At 43.6% G+C, this 15,701-nt stretch overlaps 1 protein-coding gene across 2 annotated transcripts in view; it reads right to left on the minus strand.

Annotated features, from left to right (window-relative positions):
* The window catches only part of AFF2 (AF4/FMR2 family member 2), a 349,256-nt gene extending 341,658 nt beyond the window's left edge, over nt 1-7,598 (minus strand). For both annotated transcript variants that reach the window (XM_040614279.1, XM_040614278.1), the window contains exon 1: nt 7,442-7,598. In XM_040614279.1, the coding sequence (XP_040470213.1) occupies nt 7,442-7,488 (47 nt within the window). In that variant the 5' untranslated portion in view covers nt 7,489-7,598. The remainder of the gene's footprint in view (nt 1-7,441) is intronic.
* Nucleotides 7,599-15,701: the final 8,103 nt, after the last annotated feature.

Below are 15,701 nucleotides of genomic sequence, written 5' to 3' on the forward strand. Positions count from 1 at the left end.
CAAACCCTGATAACAGTCCATGCAAAGTGCCATAAGGAAAAAGCACTAGTTTCTGTAGCAAGACATCTGCAGGTTTGAATTCCAGGCACTAAAAGCAATGTAGAGCTACCGAATTTACTTATTCCGCAACACCATGTACACCCACAGTGATACAAAAATAGCTATTATAATACTTGTCAAAGGAACTACTGAGTGATTTTTAACTTGGTGCTTTATCTCATTTTCCTTGCTGGTTGTTAATACCCCACCCCTATAAAGAGTGGGCTATTCATGTCTTACTATAACTAGTAGCACCATGCAGCATCTGAGTCAGGAATCTGAATTGCTGACTACAGCTCCTCACTAAACAAAACTTGCACATTATACGTAGTAAATGGCATTCCCCCATTCTCTGTGTTACCTTCAATGAAAATCGACTTCCAGTTGTGGTATCATCTCCAGCTCTCCTTAAACCTCACCATCTCAAATCACCTGGAATAAGAACTCATCGACAACCCCCAGTAAAAAGACACAGATTAACTGCTGAGGTCAGATAAAGAAAAAATTCCCCAAGTAAGAGCTTTCTTCTCCTGGTGGCTTGATTTGAACACATTCATAAAATGTTATTAAAACATGATATAAAGTTTTACAGAAGAAGAAACTACTGACTAGACCTTTGTTTAAAAGTCATAATAATTTATTGTGTGGATCTGCTATGTATGAGTTGAAAAACAGTCTCTTCATGATAAAACAGTTTGTAACAGCTGGGAAGTTAACTGCAGGAAGTTTTGGTTTATAGCCTTACCTCAGCTCTCTAGTTCCATATCATTTTTTTTTCAACACTATGAGTCCAACATGGTAAACCCATCGCACTGACTGTGCTCAACAAGAGTCTTGTTGAAACCAAGGAGTAATATGCAATTCTTTTCCACTTTCTATGAGACCTCATAGGGCTCCAATACATAGCTTTTGAAAACAACTCCCTCCAGCTCATTCCCCAAAATCTTCGCTCACAAATGTAGATGGGATAACACATACCTTTTTGGTCAAAAAACTGTATTATTAGAAGACATACAAAATGGAGCTTAAAAGCTACTGACATGCATGTTGCCACCCTTCCACTCATTTTTTATCTCTACAGTTGTCCATTACTCAGGAGTAACATACCTTCTGACCTCTGACCAAAGCTATTAGAACAATGTAAACAAATATTTTTATTACAAAGCATCAATATGTAACATTCACTAACAATAATAAGAATGAAAGAACTGTCTTTTCAAGTCACTGTTGTGACTTCCTGACTATATTATACTATGAGTGGTCTGGAAGGTTATACTCACTTGACATATGACTGGATTTACTATCTTCTTTATTGATGCTTAAGAAAGAATTCATAACATGGCAAACCCTGAGTTGTGGCACAGTTTCAGTTTTCAGTGTTAATAGATGTTTGATGGCTTTATAAAATACATTCTGTTAACTGCAACCAAGAGAAAAGATACAAACTTTCCTCTCCATTTTTCTTTTCTTTCTTCTCCAAAGAAAGGCAGTAAATTTGAATTAGACAGGTTCAGAACTGGGCTCTGTGAAGCTTTTCCACACGCATAATATTAGGTGTGCACAAAGTGGTTTGCTGATCCTAGTCGTTAGAGAGTTGCTCCACATTTCATGAAGCCTGCCTTTGGCCAAAACAGGGTCAAACTCTCTGAAGTCAATTGAGAGCATCTCCATTGACATCACTGGCTACTGGCTTAGGCCAAGATGGAGGAAGGCATGGGTACTTTATGGTACTTATTCATTATATACGCTTAAAAAGTATCCAGGAGCCCAATCCTTCAAGTTCTCTACACAAAGAAACTCCAATACCTCAAACTAAAGGCACCAGGGAAACACAGGATGGGGTCTATCTCTTCAGATGCTTATTCCACAAACTTCATGGGTTCAGTGTGTTAAACATTTCCTACAATTTTTTTAATTTCTTATTTTTAAAATGAGATTTGATAGTTGCACTCTTTCTGGCTGCCCAGTTATTTGTGTAATCATGTAAAACTGCTGATTGATTTCAGGCAAAGGGATGTGTACTGTACAGGCAAAAATAACAAAAAATAATGTCAGTTTCCGTTCCCACATATGTAAAGAACTGGGGTTTAGTCACTAGTCAAACACATTGAGCATTTTGGGAGTGCTCAAAACCCCCGTTCAGTAAAACATAACTTGAAATCAGAGCTGTTTCAATAGGACTGCTCATGTGCTTAAAACTACATACCTGCCTAACAACCCCACAATATTAAGGCCCATGTGCTTTTTCTAAGTCTTAGAGCCAATTTTGTCCCATCTTGCATGATGGGAATTTTGCTTGACTCAGATAAAAACAGAAATTGGGCTTCATAACACAAAAAAACCATCATAACGCTCCTTCCACAACACTAGAGCATACCATCTCAGTCCTAAGAAGCCCAAAATGACCATCAGTGCCCACCCGTTTTTACAGAAATCATTTAGTATATTTAAGTTAACACTTTACAGGATGTCACATTTTCCCTTTAAATTATTTAAATTCCAGGTTGCAGCAACAGTCTTGTCACGACAGACAAAAGGAAAAATTCTGCTTCCCTGAAGGACCTGCATCATAACACCATCTTTTACTCAAAAAGAAAATCCCAAACAATATAATTAGCATTCGAATATGAAGTGCTTAAACGCTCTGAAGTTCTGCCTGGCTTCAGAATAGCTAAACAGTATCTGAAGTATCTACTCTCCATCCCAATTTGTGTATTTTAAACGTCATTAAATTATTGAATGAATCATTAGGAAAACAATTCAAATGTTGTTAAACTGATAGTAATTTTGCCTCATAGGATAGATGTGAGCTTAATGTTAGCACACGGCCAAGTTCTTTCAAGATTTACACTCCATAGAGTTCAATAACAGCCAGGGAAGAATTACTAAATCAGGATGTACTTCAAGTATAGGTTTTGGCCCAAGACTATTTTTGGTCTTCCTCAGCTGCTTGTTTTGACAGCATCTAATCCCCCTCACCCACCCACCAGCAGCCACACAATCCATCCATTTACACTTTCAAAGCAAATCGAAAATGAAACATTTTCAAATAATTACTTGGGGATGTCTGTAACACGAATCCAAAAAGTAACTGCAATTCAACTGTAATATTTCTTAAGGAGAAGAAAGGGAAGAAGACAAAAACGTTACAGAAATTCATTCAAAATGTGACTTTCTCCTACACTAATGCTCTCACCATCACCCCCCAAAAAATATAAAAAATATCAATCTAATTCCCAAAGACCCTCTCTACTCTATTTCACACATTCCCATCAGAAACACAACACAACACTGTTTCCACGTTCAGATGACTTTTCATTTAGTGTGCTATTACAGACCCTGGTGAAAGAACAGTAACTGAGAAGGTCTTCTGCAGAGGCACAAGGCAAAGAGAAAAGAGGGCAGGGGGACGGTGGGAGGGAAATACCCAGCGCTGGAACTGAAACAGTTCACCTTTGTCTGGAGAGCAGGATCACCCCCTCCAGGTTGAGGACTACGTTGAAAGAACACACTGCTGTGGCACGCACTGGTTTTGCATTCATGCAGGAGAGGAACCTGGCCCACAGATGGCCTGTTCTCAGCTTTGTCAGCCACAAACAGACCTTTGAACTTTCTATTTATATAACAGTTTAGTGAGTTTAAGCCTCTTCCTGTATAACTGGCAGTTTGCTGGTTTTGCTGCAATTAGGCTACTTGTGATACATAATATAAAAAAAGAAGAAAAAACAACAAACCAAGAGGCTTGTTCCTCTGCAGTGAGATGTCTTCCCCACCACAACCACGCAGCTACAATGATACTCTTACCTGCTGATCTTACGTCCCTTTGCCAGGTTTTTATTTTATATACCTCAAGATGCATTTTCCCACTATTTTCCTTCCTTCCACTTTTTCAAAGATTGGAGGACTTAAAAAATATTAATAATAACGACAATAAACATAAACTGTGAATCTCTCCGCCTTTGTTTGCGTTAGTGAGGAGCTATATATTCTGGGGTGGCTGGTTTTTTGTTGGGTTTTGTTGTTTCCCAGCTGCTGATTAATGGCACCACCTTACTCCGTAAGCAGGTTCAAATCTAGCCACATGGTCCCAGGACACTTCAAGATTTCATTTACTTGGTTACTACAGACAAGCGTGGAAAGTGATTTAAAAGATGAAATTTGATTTTTAACAGCAAGTGGTCCCCTCGGTGCACACAGGCATTCAAGCTTTTCATTATATCCATCTCCCTTCCTTTCTCCCTCATAGAATGGCTCATATTAAATGCAAGCCCAGGTGAACATTCCTTATTCATCCAGGAATCATAGCAGACTTCAGCTTCGGCCCTTTCACCTCAGCCAGAGTTTAGATTCATTTAAATTGTTTTGGGGTTTTTTTTCAGCTTAAGTCTGGGAAAACATCCACTGGGATAGCTGTGGCCTTATTTTACACATTTTACCCTAGTGTTAACAAAAAAATCCCACACCAACCCTCAGCCACGTTCTTGACAAAGGTTCAATGAAACACCTCATTCTTATATTACTGTGATCTCTGTTAATATGGGAAACTAAAGGGCTGATTCTGCAGTTTGTATCAAGACAAAGCTCCCACTAATCATCTGAAATGCCAGGTGAGAATTTAAGAACATACATAGCAGCAGCACAAACTATAACTCTGACAGTTCTTGACAAAATACGTTTCAAGAAGTGACATAAAGACATGCCTCCATTGCAGGGGGGGGAAAAATTATTTTTCCCATCAGCCCAAAACTTTTGAGGAGTCATTTCCTGAGAGTATGGCAATGCACATCAGAAAAAAAAAATAAAAAGAAAAGAAAAAAAAATCTCTGCTCAAGCTATAAATATATTTTTTTAAAATATATTTCTCAGGCTAACTATGTTTCTGTTGTACTTTGCATACAGATAGTACATACAAACACCCACACACACGCTGTAGGCCTGAGCTTGCCGTCTTGGCGATTGCAGCACAGATTAGCAGAAGTTTTGGGTTTACAGGGAGTGCAGAAGAGGGTCTGTAATTGCCTTACAAATGCTTGTGAAACACCTTTTACAAAGGCCATCTTACAGACAGAAGGAAGGAGGACAGTTTCAAAACAAGAAGCAGCAATTTACAGATCATGTTATATATGCTTATTTGTAAATATTATGAAGTAACTACACAATATTGGATACACAGACAAAAATCAATAAATCTTGATGGGTGAGCATGCGTATTTCTGGGTGTGTGGGGACGATGCATGTATAACATATTACATATATACGCATGCACGTCTTTATGGATAGATGAGCTAAATTCAACTCTCCTTAAGCAATGCAACTACTTATCAGAGACAGAAATCTTTAAATCTACAATAAAATACATGTATGTGCACACACATAGATTATGTACCTACATATTACATACATGTGCACTTGCATATGCTAATTGGATTATTAAAAGCTAAATCCAACTTGATGTCTGCACTACGTAATTGTGTGTGAATGCCTGTGCCATATAGAGTTTGTGTACATATCAAACACTTTGAAACAAAGTAAAAATGTTCTTTCCTCATGGATCCTAAAAACACTAAAACCATTAAATTTCACTGTAGGAAAGCAAGCAAATGGCATTTCTAGAATGAGTGGTAATATGCTCATATTTTATGGAAAAACAGAGGCACAAGGTTCCTTTCTTTCTGATGCACATCTCTAAATCCACATAAAACCATAGTCAAATGAAAGTAAGTTATTAAGCAAACATTAAAACTCAATACCTATAATGTGCTTAGTATTAGAACTACACCCACATATTGGGTTGTAAGAGCTTCTACTAAATTAATGATGTTACCCACACTATAAATTAGGCAAATTGTATGCAAATATTATTTGAGTAGTAATACGGTGGTTATCAGTTGTCTGCAAAATAAATTAGTGTAGCAAAGTAAAGATAGTGTGGTGGAAGCACAATATTTAATTGAGCACTAATTTTATTGTGATTATTACCTTTAAATAACAACAGCATGGTTATTAAAAGATGTAATATGATGGTTTATGCAGAGCTGATAAAACATGCACATGATCCAAAACGCCTGCTTACAGATTAACATTGATACAGTGTAATTTACGGGTTCCAAGGATTTACTCCAAATTGCTGTAAAATAGAACGTGACAGGTATTTGGTTCTGATTATCTTGGATTTGCAACCATAGCTGTTAAGACTGTGTTTGGCAAAATGATAGTTATTAACTAAATATATTATCTCTTACTAGACATACCTTTATATTATCAACAAAGTAAAGTAAACCCTCTGCCAAACATGAGGTCCAAATGCACATGCATATGCACACATAATCGGTGTGACATTTAGAGATTAGGATCACAAAATACAGTATTTTAGTCTCCTTCTTTCTTGGCAAACTGCACCTCAGCCTAATAGCATTTAACAAAGCAGAAACCAACCACTGAATTTCACCGTGCAGAGTTAAAGAATTAGAACTGTATTTGCTAAATTGAAAACTAAATAAATAAATAAATTTAAACCCCCAAACAATAAAAACAATGAAAGAATAAACATAGTCTCATTAACCAGCCGGGAAAGTGACTAATACCTACCCAGATTCTAACTTTCCCGGCTACTTGTCACCCATCGAAAATTCCTTAACATTCACTTTGGTAACAAGTTTACAATACACTTAAACAGATGCACCGACCTTTTCAAGGTGTGCACCCGTTTGCAGAGCAATATAAATCCAAAATTCCACTCTTTTAAAAATAATAATAATTAAAAAAGAAAATAAAAGAATGAGGGGAGGGGAAATATCTGTTATAATATCACGGGGACCGATCTTCCCACTTCCAAAACTAACTTCAATAACACTTCATCCAGAATAAGGAAACCAGCGGAAACAGCAACAGAAGCCCCCACACCGGCCAGGGCTACAGCTGAACTGTGCCGCACCGCAAAACTCCAGTTGCGTTTCTCCCCGCGAAAGGAATATTGTCACTGACAGCAGAAACACAACATGAGCAGAGCGGCGATCGCGGGGAAGCATCGCCCCTCCGCACCGCTCCCCTGCCCGGCCGGGGGGCTGCTCGGGCTGTTCCAGCCGGCACCCGGCACATCCCGGCGCTTCCCCGCCGCTCCCCCCGCTCCGGCAGCCCGCGCCGCGCTCCCCACCGGCGGGGCCGCGGAGCGGGGCCGGCCCCGGCGCAGCTCCCCGCGGGCACAGCGCGGACCCGCTCCCCGGCGGGCACCGGGTGCTTCGCCCCTCAACAAAGGCTAAGGCACCGGGGAGCGAGCGGGGAGGAGAGGAAGGAGGCAGCTGTGAGGGGGAGAGGGGTGGAGAGACAAGGGGGAGGGGGGGGGAACAAAACCAAAAAAAAAAAAAAAAAAAAAAAGAAAAAGCCACCAACGAAAAAAACCTACCACTGCTGCTCTAAGTCCCAGTCCCTGAAAAAGTCGAATAGGTCCATAACGATCTGGTGGGGAGACTCAGAGAAGTGGTGCCCCCTCCCCGCCCCGCGCCGCGCCGAGGAGCGCGGAGCCGAGCCGGCACGGCTAGGGCTGCCCGGCCGGCATGGGCAGCGGCGCGGCGGGGAGCGGCGGCCGCCGCGGGGCCGCGCGGAGCCGCCCGGGGCTCGCCGAGCGCCGCCGCCGCCGCCCGCTCCGGCCGCCGCCAGCAGCGCGGCGCGGCTGCTGCCTGGCTGGGAGAGGCAGGCACGGCGGCGGCCCGGCGCACGCACACACACACACACTCGCACACCGCGAGGGGAGGAGCCGGGGCGGCCCGAAGCCGCGGCATGGAGCCGCCGCGGCAGCACCGCCGGGATCTGGCGGAGCCTCGCCACCCCCCGCCCGGGATGCGCCGGGAAGTTTTGCGGGAAAGGAGAAACGGCGGGGACGCGAGCAGCGCGGCTGCGCGCCTCGGGATAAGCCGAGGGCGGCCGGGAGGGGAGGGGGAGAAGCGGGGGCAGGGGAGAGGAAAACACAAAAAATAGGCACCTATAATTTTATTGCCAAAGCCAACTCCCGTGAGCCAACCAACCTCACTGCCACCGAGGCAGTAGGCGGCGAGGACATGGCCCGGGCAGCCTTACGGGGAGATGCGCGACAGCAGAGGACAGACAGGCCCGGACAGCCCCCGCAGGCTGGCCCAGAGGGTCCCCCGAGCACTCCCTAGGGATTTGCTCCAGCTGAGCAGCCGGGATGGCAGCCCTTCCCGGCGCCTGCCTGCTTCGTGCGCGGTGGGAAGGGGCACGGCTCACCTGCGGGCAGCAGCGTGCTGCAGTGCTCCCGCAGACACCATCCCGCTCCCCACCCCTCCAAGGGGAGGCCAAGCTCAAGTCCCAGGCTGCCCCACACGTGACAAGACAGGGAAAGGGGCCCGCTGCACTCTCCATCCCCTACATCAAATTATTTTCTACCCAGGTTCACGCACCCTGCCCACACGCTTCTGTATCCAACTGCCTACTAAACAGTGTATCTTACGATTCTCCACATCCATTTTATAAATATAAATCCCAAGTACATATACCCACTGAGCAAACAAGTACGTACATTGCTATTGCAAAGACAAGACCAAAGCTATGTTCATCTTTACTCCAGTTTTCCACAAGACCAGTTGCACCCTGAACTTCCCTGCATGCCAGCAAGTCTCAGGGACTTTGTGTTAGCAAAGTTTGAAACAACCCTTGCTTGGGGGGTAGGGTGTGGTGGCGAGGGGCCATCCTGACAGCCATGCCCCAGCCCCAGCAGGCTCACGCAGCTGGTCACAGCGGCCAGACTCCGGTGAACCCTCAGAAGCATCTCCACAAGCTTCCTGAGAATTAAGAGACAAGTGCAAGATTATAAATTAGATCAGTTGCAGAGCAGCTAATGTAATCCACAGTTTTTGCTGTTTTAAGGAGTACACCATTCTTTAGAAGCACTATTGGGTTAAAAATGTTGCTGAGGAAAAGCCGTGGGACTGTTATCAGTGAAAGTCAAGTGTGACAGACTTCATCATCTTAGCTTGGGCTTCACTGCAAGATTCATGTTTGCATCGCGTGTCTTGCAGGCCCTCAAAAGGGGGGAGCTCTGGCAAGGCTGCGCCGCTGACAGCCTGCACTTGCACCCAGCAAAACCCAAAGCACTGCTCCTCTCCCTGCTGCGGGCAGGCAGGTGCATGCAGCGTTTCCTTTCTAGCGTCTCCGTTTTCGCTGCTCTGGGCCTTAAGATTTAAAATAATATGAGTCAGGGCCTCGTTTCTTATTTTAGCTTTGTCGTCGGTTTTAAAAGCCCCATTCAGAAATCAACTTGTGGCCAATACTTTGAACCACCATGGGGTGTGGGGGGTGTGTGTGTCACCTTTTCAGAACTTTTCTCCAGAAACAGGTACAGAGGGTTTGGTGGGTTTTTTTGTTTGGTTTGGGTTTGGGTGGGGTTTTTTTTTTTGTTGTTGTTTTTTAATTACTGTTAATAAACATAAAATATAGTCTGTCTCCTAATCACTTTCAACAATTTACCTAATTTTGGTGTCTTGAGCTTGAACCGTTAAACTGAACTAAATGACTTACTAAAAGGATTCTGCACTGCGACTTGCAGGAGTGGCCAGTTCTGCTCCCCGTTTGCAGAGAGGGGCCTGGTGGGTGCCAGCCAGCTGCCCTCACACTGACAGGGTCTGCAGCAGCACTTGCTCTTACCCAGTATAAAGAAGAAAACCCTTCTCAGGTACGAGTGCCTTCACTCTTTTGCAGTAGACCCTTTCCAATTCTTCAGAAACCAGCAAAAGCTGCACAAAACTGTTCCCGAGAAGGCTTTCGGAGCTCATTCTAGCAAAGATAAGGGGTGGGAGATCCTGCATGAGCAAGCCAACCTGCTGTTCCCATGAAGGGCAATAGCAGACATAATCCCTTTCCCCAAAAGTTACATGGTTTGGCACCTGGAGCTCCCCAAACACCCCACACCCTCAGCCACACAAGAATGTTCGTGCATGAGCCGGCTTTTTGCAGTGAGGTTTCAAACCATCCAAGGACATGCCCGAATGTCACTGTTGCGGACACCCACCAAGGCTCCCCTGGGGCCCAGTGCCAGACACACTGCCTGCTGCCATGGGGGCTGGGGGAAGGGTGCCTACTCCACCCCTCTCCCCAGGGACACAGCACGCTCTGCTGCCAGCGGCCACACCTGGCTCCGCTCCCCCTCAACGTGCAGCAGGCAGAGGGACAGCCAGCCGAGCCCACCGCCCACCACCGTGGCTGCAGACCACGGGAGCGGAGGGCTGCGGGAGCGTGTGGGGCGGCACGTGCCCCTGTCATGCATGGCTGCCAGCAGCTGGGAGCAAGCAGCCAGCTCTGGGGCAAGCGCGAGCATGAGGCTGGCCCAGCTCCTGCTTCAAATAGCAAAGGGTTCATTTACCTGAACTGCCAGGAATAGAAAGTTCAGCTGCCCTCAACATGACCTTTTTTACAGTTACAGTGGAAAATACAGCTGCGGTTCCCAGCACCTGCAACAGCTCAGGACAAGGATAATATCATCAGCAAGGTCTCCTAGACCTGTTCACCATTGCTCTGCTCCACAGCCTACTACAAAGGGCTGGCTCAGCACTAGTCAGGCTCCAGTTTTGCTGACGAGGCTGCAGGCTACAAGGCCTCCCGCCATTTCACCCTGTGCCAGCCAGCCCTTCCCCTGCCCATCTTGCTCTACAGGACCAGAGCTGGCTTTCCAGCAAGGCGCTCCAGGTGGGTGGCTTAGGTGGTTGTCCCCGTTCAGGCTTGGAGGAGAAAGCAGCCTGCCAGAGCATCCCTTGATGAAGGCACAAACACCTGCCCCCCTTGGGCGGCTGCTGCTGCTGTGGTTGAGATTGAGCAGCTGTGTGTGGAAGCGCAAGCCTAGAAGTGCTGTACAACCAAGGGAGCTGCTGAGGTTGCACCAAAATGGTTGGACTTGCCCCCTGTTCCTTCAGGTTTAGCAGCAGAGAGCAGGGTTGGGGCATCCCAGCCTCAACCTTTCTCTTTCAAACCAACATGCATCCCATTATAACCTCGGTACCAAAGGCTTCCCACATGTGCACTGTATATGCAAAGGGAGATATGAAGTCAATGAGAAAGACATGGAGAAGTAGTAAAGAGGGTCCGTTCAGTGCTCTGCTCCAAAGACAGGGCTCAGCAGCTGGGCTGCAGCTGCCCTGAGCCGCCCTGTTGTCCCTGTTCCCAAAGGAAGCGTGGCAGGACTGTGGCCATGGTGGGTCTGGTAAGAGAGACTAAGGCCAGCAGTCCACGGCTGCAGAGGCAAAAGGTAACTGAACTGCAACCCTTGTGAGACAGCACAGAAACCTTTTCTGCTGAGAATACTCCATTCGATCCAAAGAAAACCCTATTTTTCCACAAAACAACAAGAATGAAATCAGTTTTCTATCCAGAAAATGTTAATGGAAAATTTGTGCTCAGCTATGCTGTTGAATACAGATTGGAGATACCTGGATTTCTGAGGAAAGGAAGGTCAAGTCATTTTCACAGTGTGAAAAATGAAGCTAGCAGAGTTCATATTTCTCTGTGAAGCAATGATTGATTTTTCCTTCTGTGTCTCATTCATACTGCACTAAACATGTATGGAGAACAAACTTATTACACCTTAGATAAAGCACACAGATTACATTAATACATTGAAAATTAAGTTAACATTAGCATCTGTTTGAAGGCAGCACAAGAACATTTAGCCCAAATCTATGAGAACAGGACACTGGTATGAGTACATAAATCTTATCCTAAAGCTGCTATATCAGAAAAAAAAAAATCACCGTTAAGATGTGCATATATAAAGTAGGAACCCATCACGTGCTGTTTCTGTGGCTATATTTCCTGCTTGGAAGTACATTTTTAGTTACTAAAAGTATGTTGTTACTCAGTTTCAAGTGCATATGTACAGGTAATCTTTATTTTCCTGCCATCTTAGTTGTAATTATCATCTCTGTGCTGCCTGGATAATTTATTTAACTGTGCAGAGCTATTCTCTTATTAGCATTGTTACTCCTATTTTATGAAACAAGAATAATTTAATACAATAACCACTTCTGAAAATATATTGATAAAGTTTTCTTATTGTGAGAAGGGGGAGTGTTCTCACATCCTGCTGAATAATCCTTCCTTCAGTAAGTTTTTCTAGAGTCCTTTAGGGAACACATCATTTTGGTATTATTATTATATTAGGGTTCACAATGGCAAGCTCTTACATGATGAGCTTATGTTAAGATATGTCCACAGCTAGTTGCAAGGACACACTGCATTTTGTCATGCTTTGCTCATACAAGGTGCTCAGTGGGTGTCGTAAGGTCCCAGGATAGCCAGATGTGGATTGGTCATCGGGGATTTCAGCTCCCTCTTTTGGTACCTCTCTGCATGTTGACCACATGACAGCAAAAGCCCCAGGGATGCCACTCAGGTGGTGAGAAAGTCCATCCTAATACAAGTTGCAAACTAATGCTTTCAAGAGATACATACAGATAACCCAGCAATCACGTTAGAAGTATCGTGGGGCTTAGACAGAGACACTGTGTAAGCACAGCTTCCCCATGATGTTTTGTCACCGTCAGAAAAAAAATCAAGGGGAAACAAGGCAATAATAACGAGATTCCTGTTTATTACTGTCACTCTGCACATTAGCCAGGTAACTGAAAACGGTCAGAGTAGCCTAAACTGTCAAAACTAGTCAAGACAGGCACAATATTCAAAAGCTATGAGAAAGCCACTTTTCAGAAACAAGTAACCAAAAAGATCTATTGGAAAACAGATGCAAATGGATTGCAAAAAAGCAAGGGGGAGGATTACACAACTAGGAATTTGGAGGGCAACAGTGGTCAAAAGTACAAAGGCTCTATGAAAAAAAAATAAAATTTGACTTTCAAACAGACATTAATTAATTAGGATCAGCACAATTTGATTCTTCTCTCCCATCTATCCTCTTTTTCCTTTCTTTTTTCTTGTTTTTAAGTTAATGATCAATACTTTGTTTTGCAGGTTTTAAAGCAGCTGGCTATCTTCTTCTCAGACTTAAGGAAGAAAATTTTATTTCATGTTTACCAACTGGTTGTAAATGATGGGCCAAAGTGAGCAGCTAAAGAGGCAGCCATCTGTTGCAATCCTTTCCTTTAACCAAACCAATTGCTTACAGCCCTAGCATGGCTCTTACCCTCTCCTAGCCTGGCACACAGAAGCAATCCCTGTAGTAGCTTTATAACTGATTGCATGACCATATGTTCCTTATGAGTGGAACCAAAGTCAACACACAGTGTAAAACAAAACTACTGTACCAACTTTGAAACACAAACATAGCCAGAAAATTAAAGTGCAAAAGCATGGTAAAAAAAGGCTTTTCACATCAAGTTTCCTTCTTTCTGCCATGTTGCCTTCACAAGATAGAAGCACTTTACAGCAATGATGTCTATATATAAGCTACTGAAGTACTGTCTTGTCTTCACTGATTTTTATGATGATATTCTCTAATGCACTTTGCAGAAATGTAAGACTAGGCAGAGCTTCCTTTTTATGAAGGAAACACAAAGACTAATATATGGAGGATAGCATTAGCACAGAGGTGGAATATCAGACAAGAAAAGTTGATCGCTTGTTCCCTTTCTATCCCCCTCCCCACCCAGTTTCTTCTGTTATTCTGGTAAAGTCACTCTTATTTTCATCCTCTTCAACCTCAATTGCCTGGTTGCCCTGTGTTAGGAAAACAGACTTTCCTGTCTTCTACTAATATTAGAGCATGGTATCTCTAACAAATACATTGAGAGCAGATCCTGTAGCCATTCAGGATTAAGGAAGCAACATAATCCAAGCAACAGCTTGAGTATTTGTCTAGATGTCCAATACCAAACAAAGGAATCTGATGATAAACACAAAGCATTAAAGTGCAAATAGCATCCATGTATATGAAATATTCCGTGTATACAATGAAGAAGTCAGACAAAAATAACATTCCGTTAAGGAGAGACTTTCCCCCAATAGAAGGTTAATAAATACTGGCAAAATGTTTCTTTTCTGGTAAAAAGCATTAATAAATTATGTCAACTTAATTGCAGGATCACTGTGTTTTCACAAATGCATACCCAGCTGAAGTTATCTGGGCTTTTTGTTCACAGATTTGAGCAATTTCACAGGATTTTGGGAGCCTTTTACTCGTGCATGGAGAGGCCAGTAGACTTCTTCCCAGCTGTGCTGTGAGAAAAACAGAAGTGTCTGCTTTCCATGGGCAGACACAGCCAGTCACCCAGACACTTAGGCCATTAACAGCGGGATCCCATAAACTTATTACATCCTAGTTTGCTATGATGTACCAAATGTTATGGTATAGCATATACCTTTACAGTACCACCCCATGTATCCATTCTTTGGCAAGCACAGAGCATTGCGTGAATGTTGGTGGGTTTGGGTGTTCACACACCTCCACCAGCTTTTTACAAGAAACAAAAGCCAGTTCTGACTTGAGAAAAAAGTTCAGGCCCACCTACAAGACAATGACAGAGAAGCCTCCCCAGTCAAACTCCATCCAAGCCCTGGAAGACCTGGTGAAACTGATACTCCATACCGAAATAATGTCAGGATTAGAGCATCAGAGATGGTTCATCAAAGGCCTTTAAGAGGTCTTGGAAAGGTTTCAGCTGAGAACAGTGGAAGACCATTGCAGCCATTTCATTCAAGAGGTGAATGTCTGGCATATTTATTTCATAAAGTGAGAACCAGGATCACAAACAAATAGCTAGAATGAGCATTATTCAGCCTTTTTCCTGGCAACCAGGGTAAACAACTGTGTCTTGCTTTTTCTGGGAAACCTGCCAGGTGAGTTTTGAAAGGATGGTAGCGCTGACGGCAGAGTCTAGAGGGTTCGCTCCATGCGCTAACCAGAGGTCTGTTAAAATAATCAGGAGGGGGAGGCAGAAGCCTTCATCTTACACAAGAGAAGAGGGTCGGAACATAATGGCATTGCTGGGGGAAACAGAGAGGGCTATTAAGCTCACTACGGCATGGACTTTTACCATGTGTTTGCACAGCTCCAGCACTGAGGCACCCCAGAGTAAAGTCTTTAAAAGTGGTTAAACGACTTATGCTCTTAAAATCTATTTCCAAAACTGGGTAGTATAACTTCCATTTACTCCCATCATTAGGCCACCTGGGGTGCAATTCTGCTCCCAGTTTCTTTTTTCCCTTATTCCTGATAAAAAACTGCTGCCTCGTCACTTATCTGGTTCACTTGTGATTCTGCTGTTCACAGTGGCTGTGCCTTGTGTGGTCATCTCCACTGCTAGAAGAGCTTGGTGGCACCAAATGATGTTATCCCATTTTGTGATGTTGCCACATTTACTGGAAATGAATTTCCGAGGAAAAGAGTGAGTAATTGAAGAGAATTCTTAAATCAGAATTAATCCAAGCTGCATAATGAAGACCTGCCAAGTGAAAAATTTGTTACCGTGACTTACATATTGAACTGATTTAAATGACCTAATTTATGAAAATGCATTTTAGAATGCCTTTCTGTCATCATGGAAAACTAGTCCTATAAGAGTCAGTAATCATCATCTTTGTGATAGTATTAATGTGAATTTTACTATTATATGGTATAGATTATTAGCTGTTTCATCCCTAAGGAAAACACTGACACTGACAAAAGAAGAATTTCACTTTGAGTGAAAAAGCCACACTTCGCAAGG

This window comes from Falco naumanni, chromosome 14 (assembly GCF_017639655.2).
Source record: "Falco naumanni isolate bFalNau1 chromosome 14, bFalNau1.pat, whole genome shotgun sequence".
NCBI lineage: Eukaryota > Metazoa > Chordata > Aves > Falconiformes > Falconidae > Falco > Falco naumanni.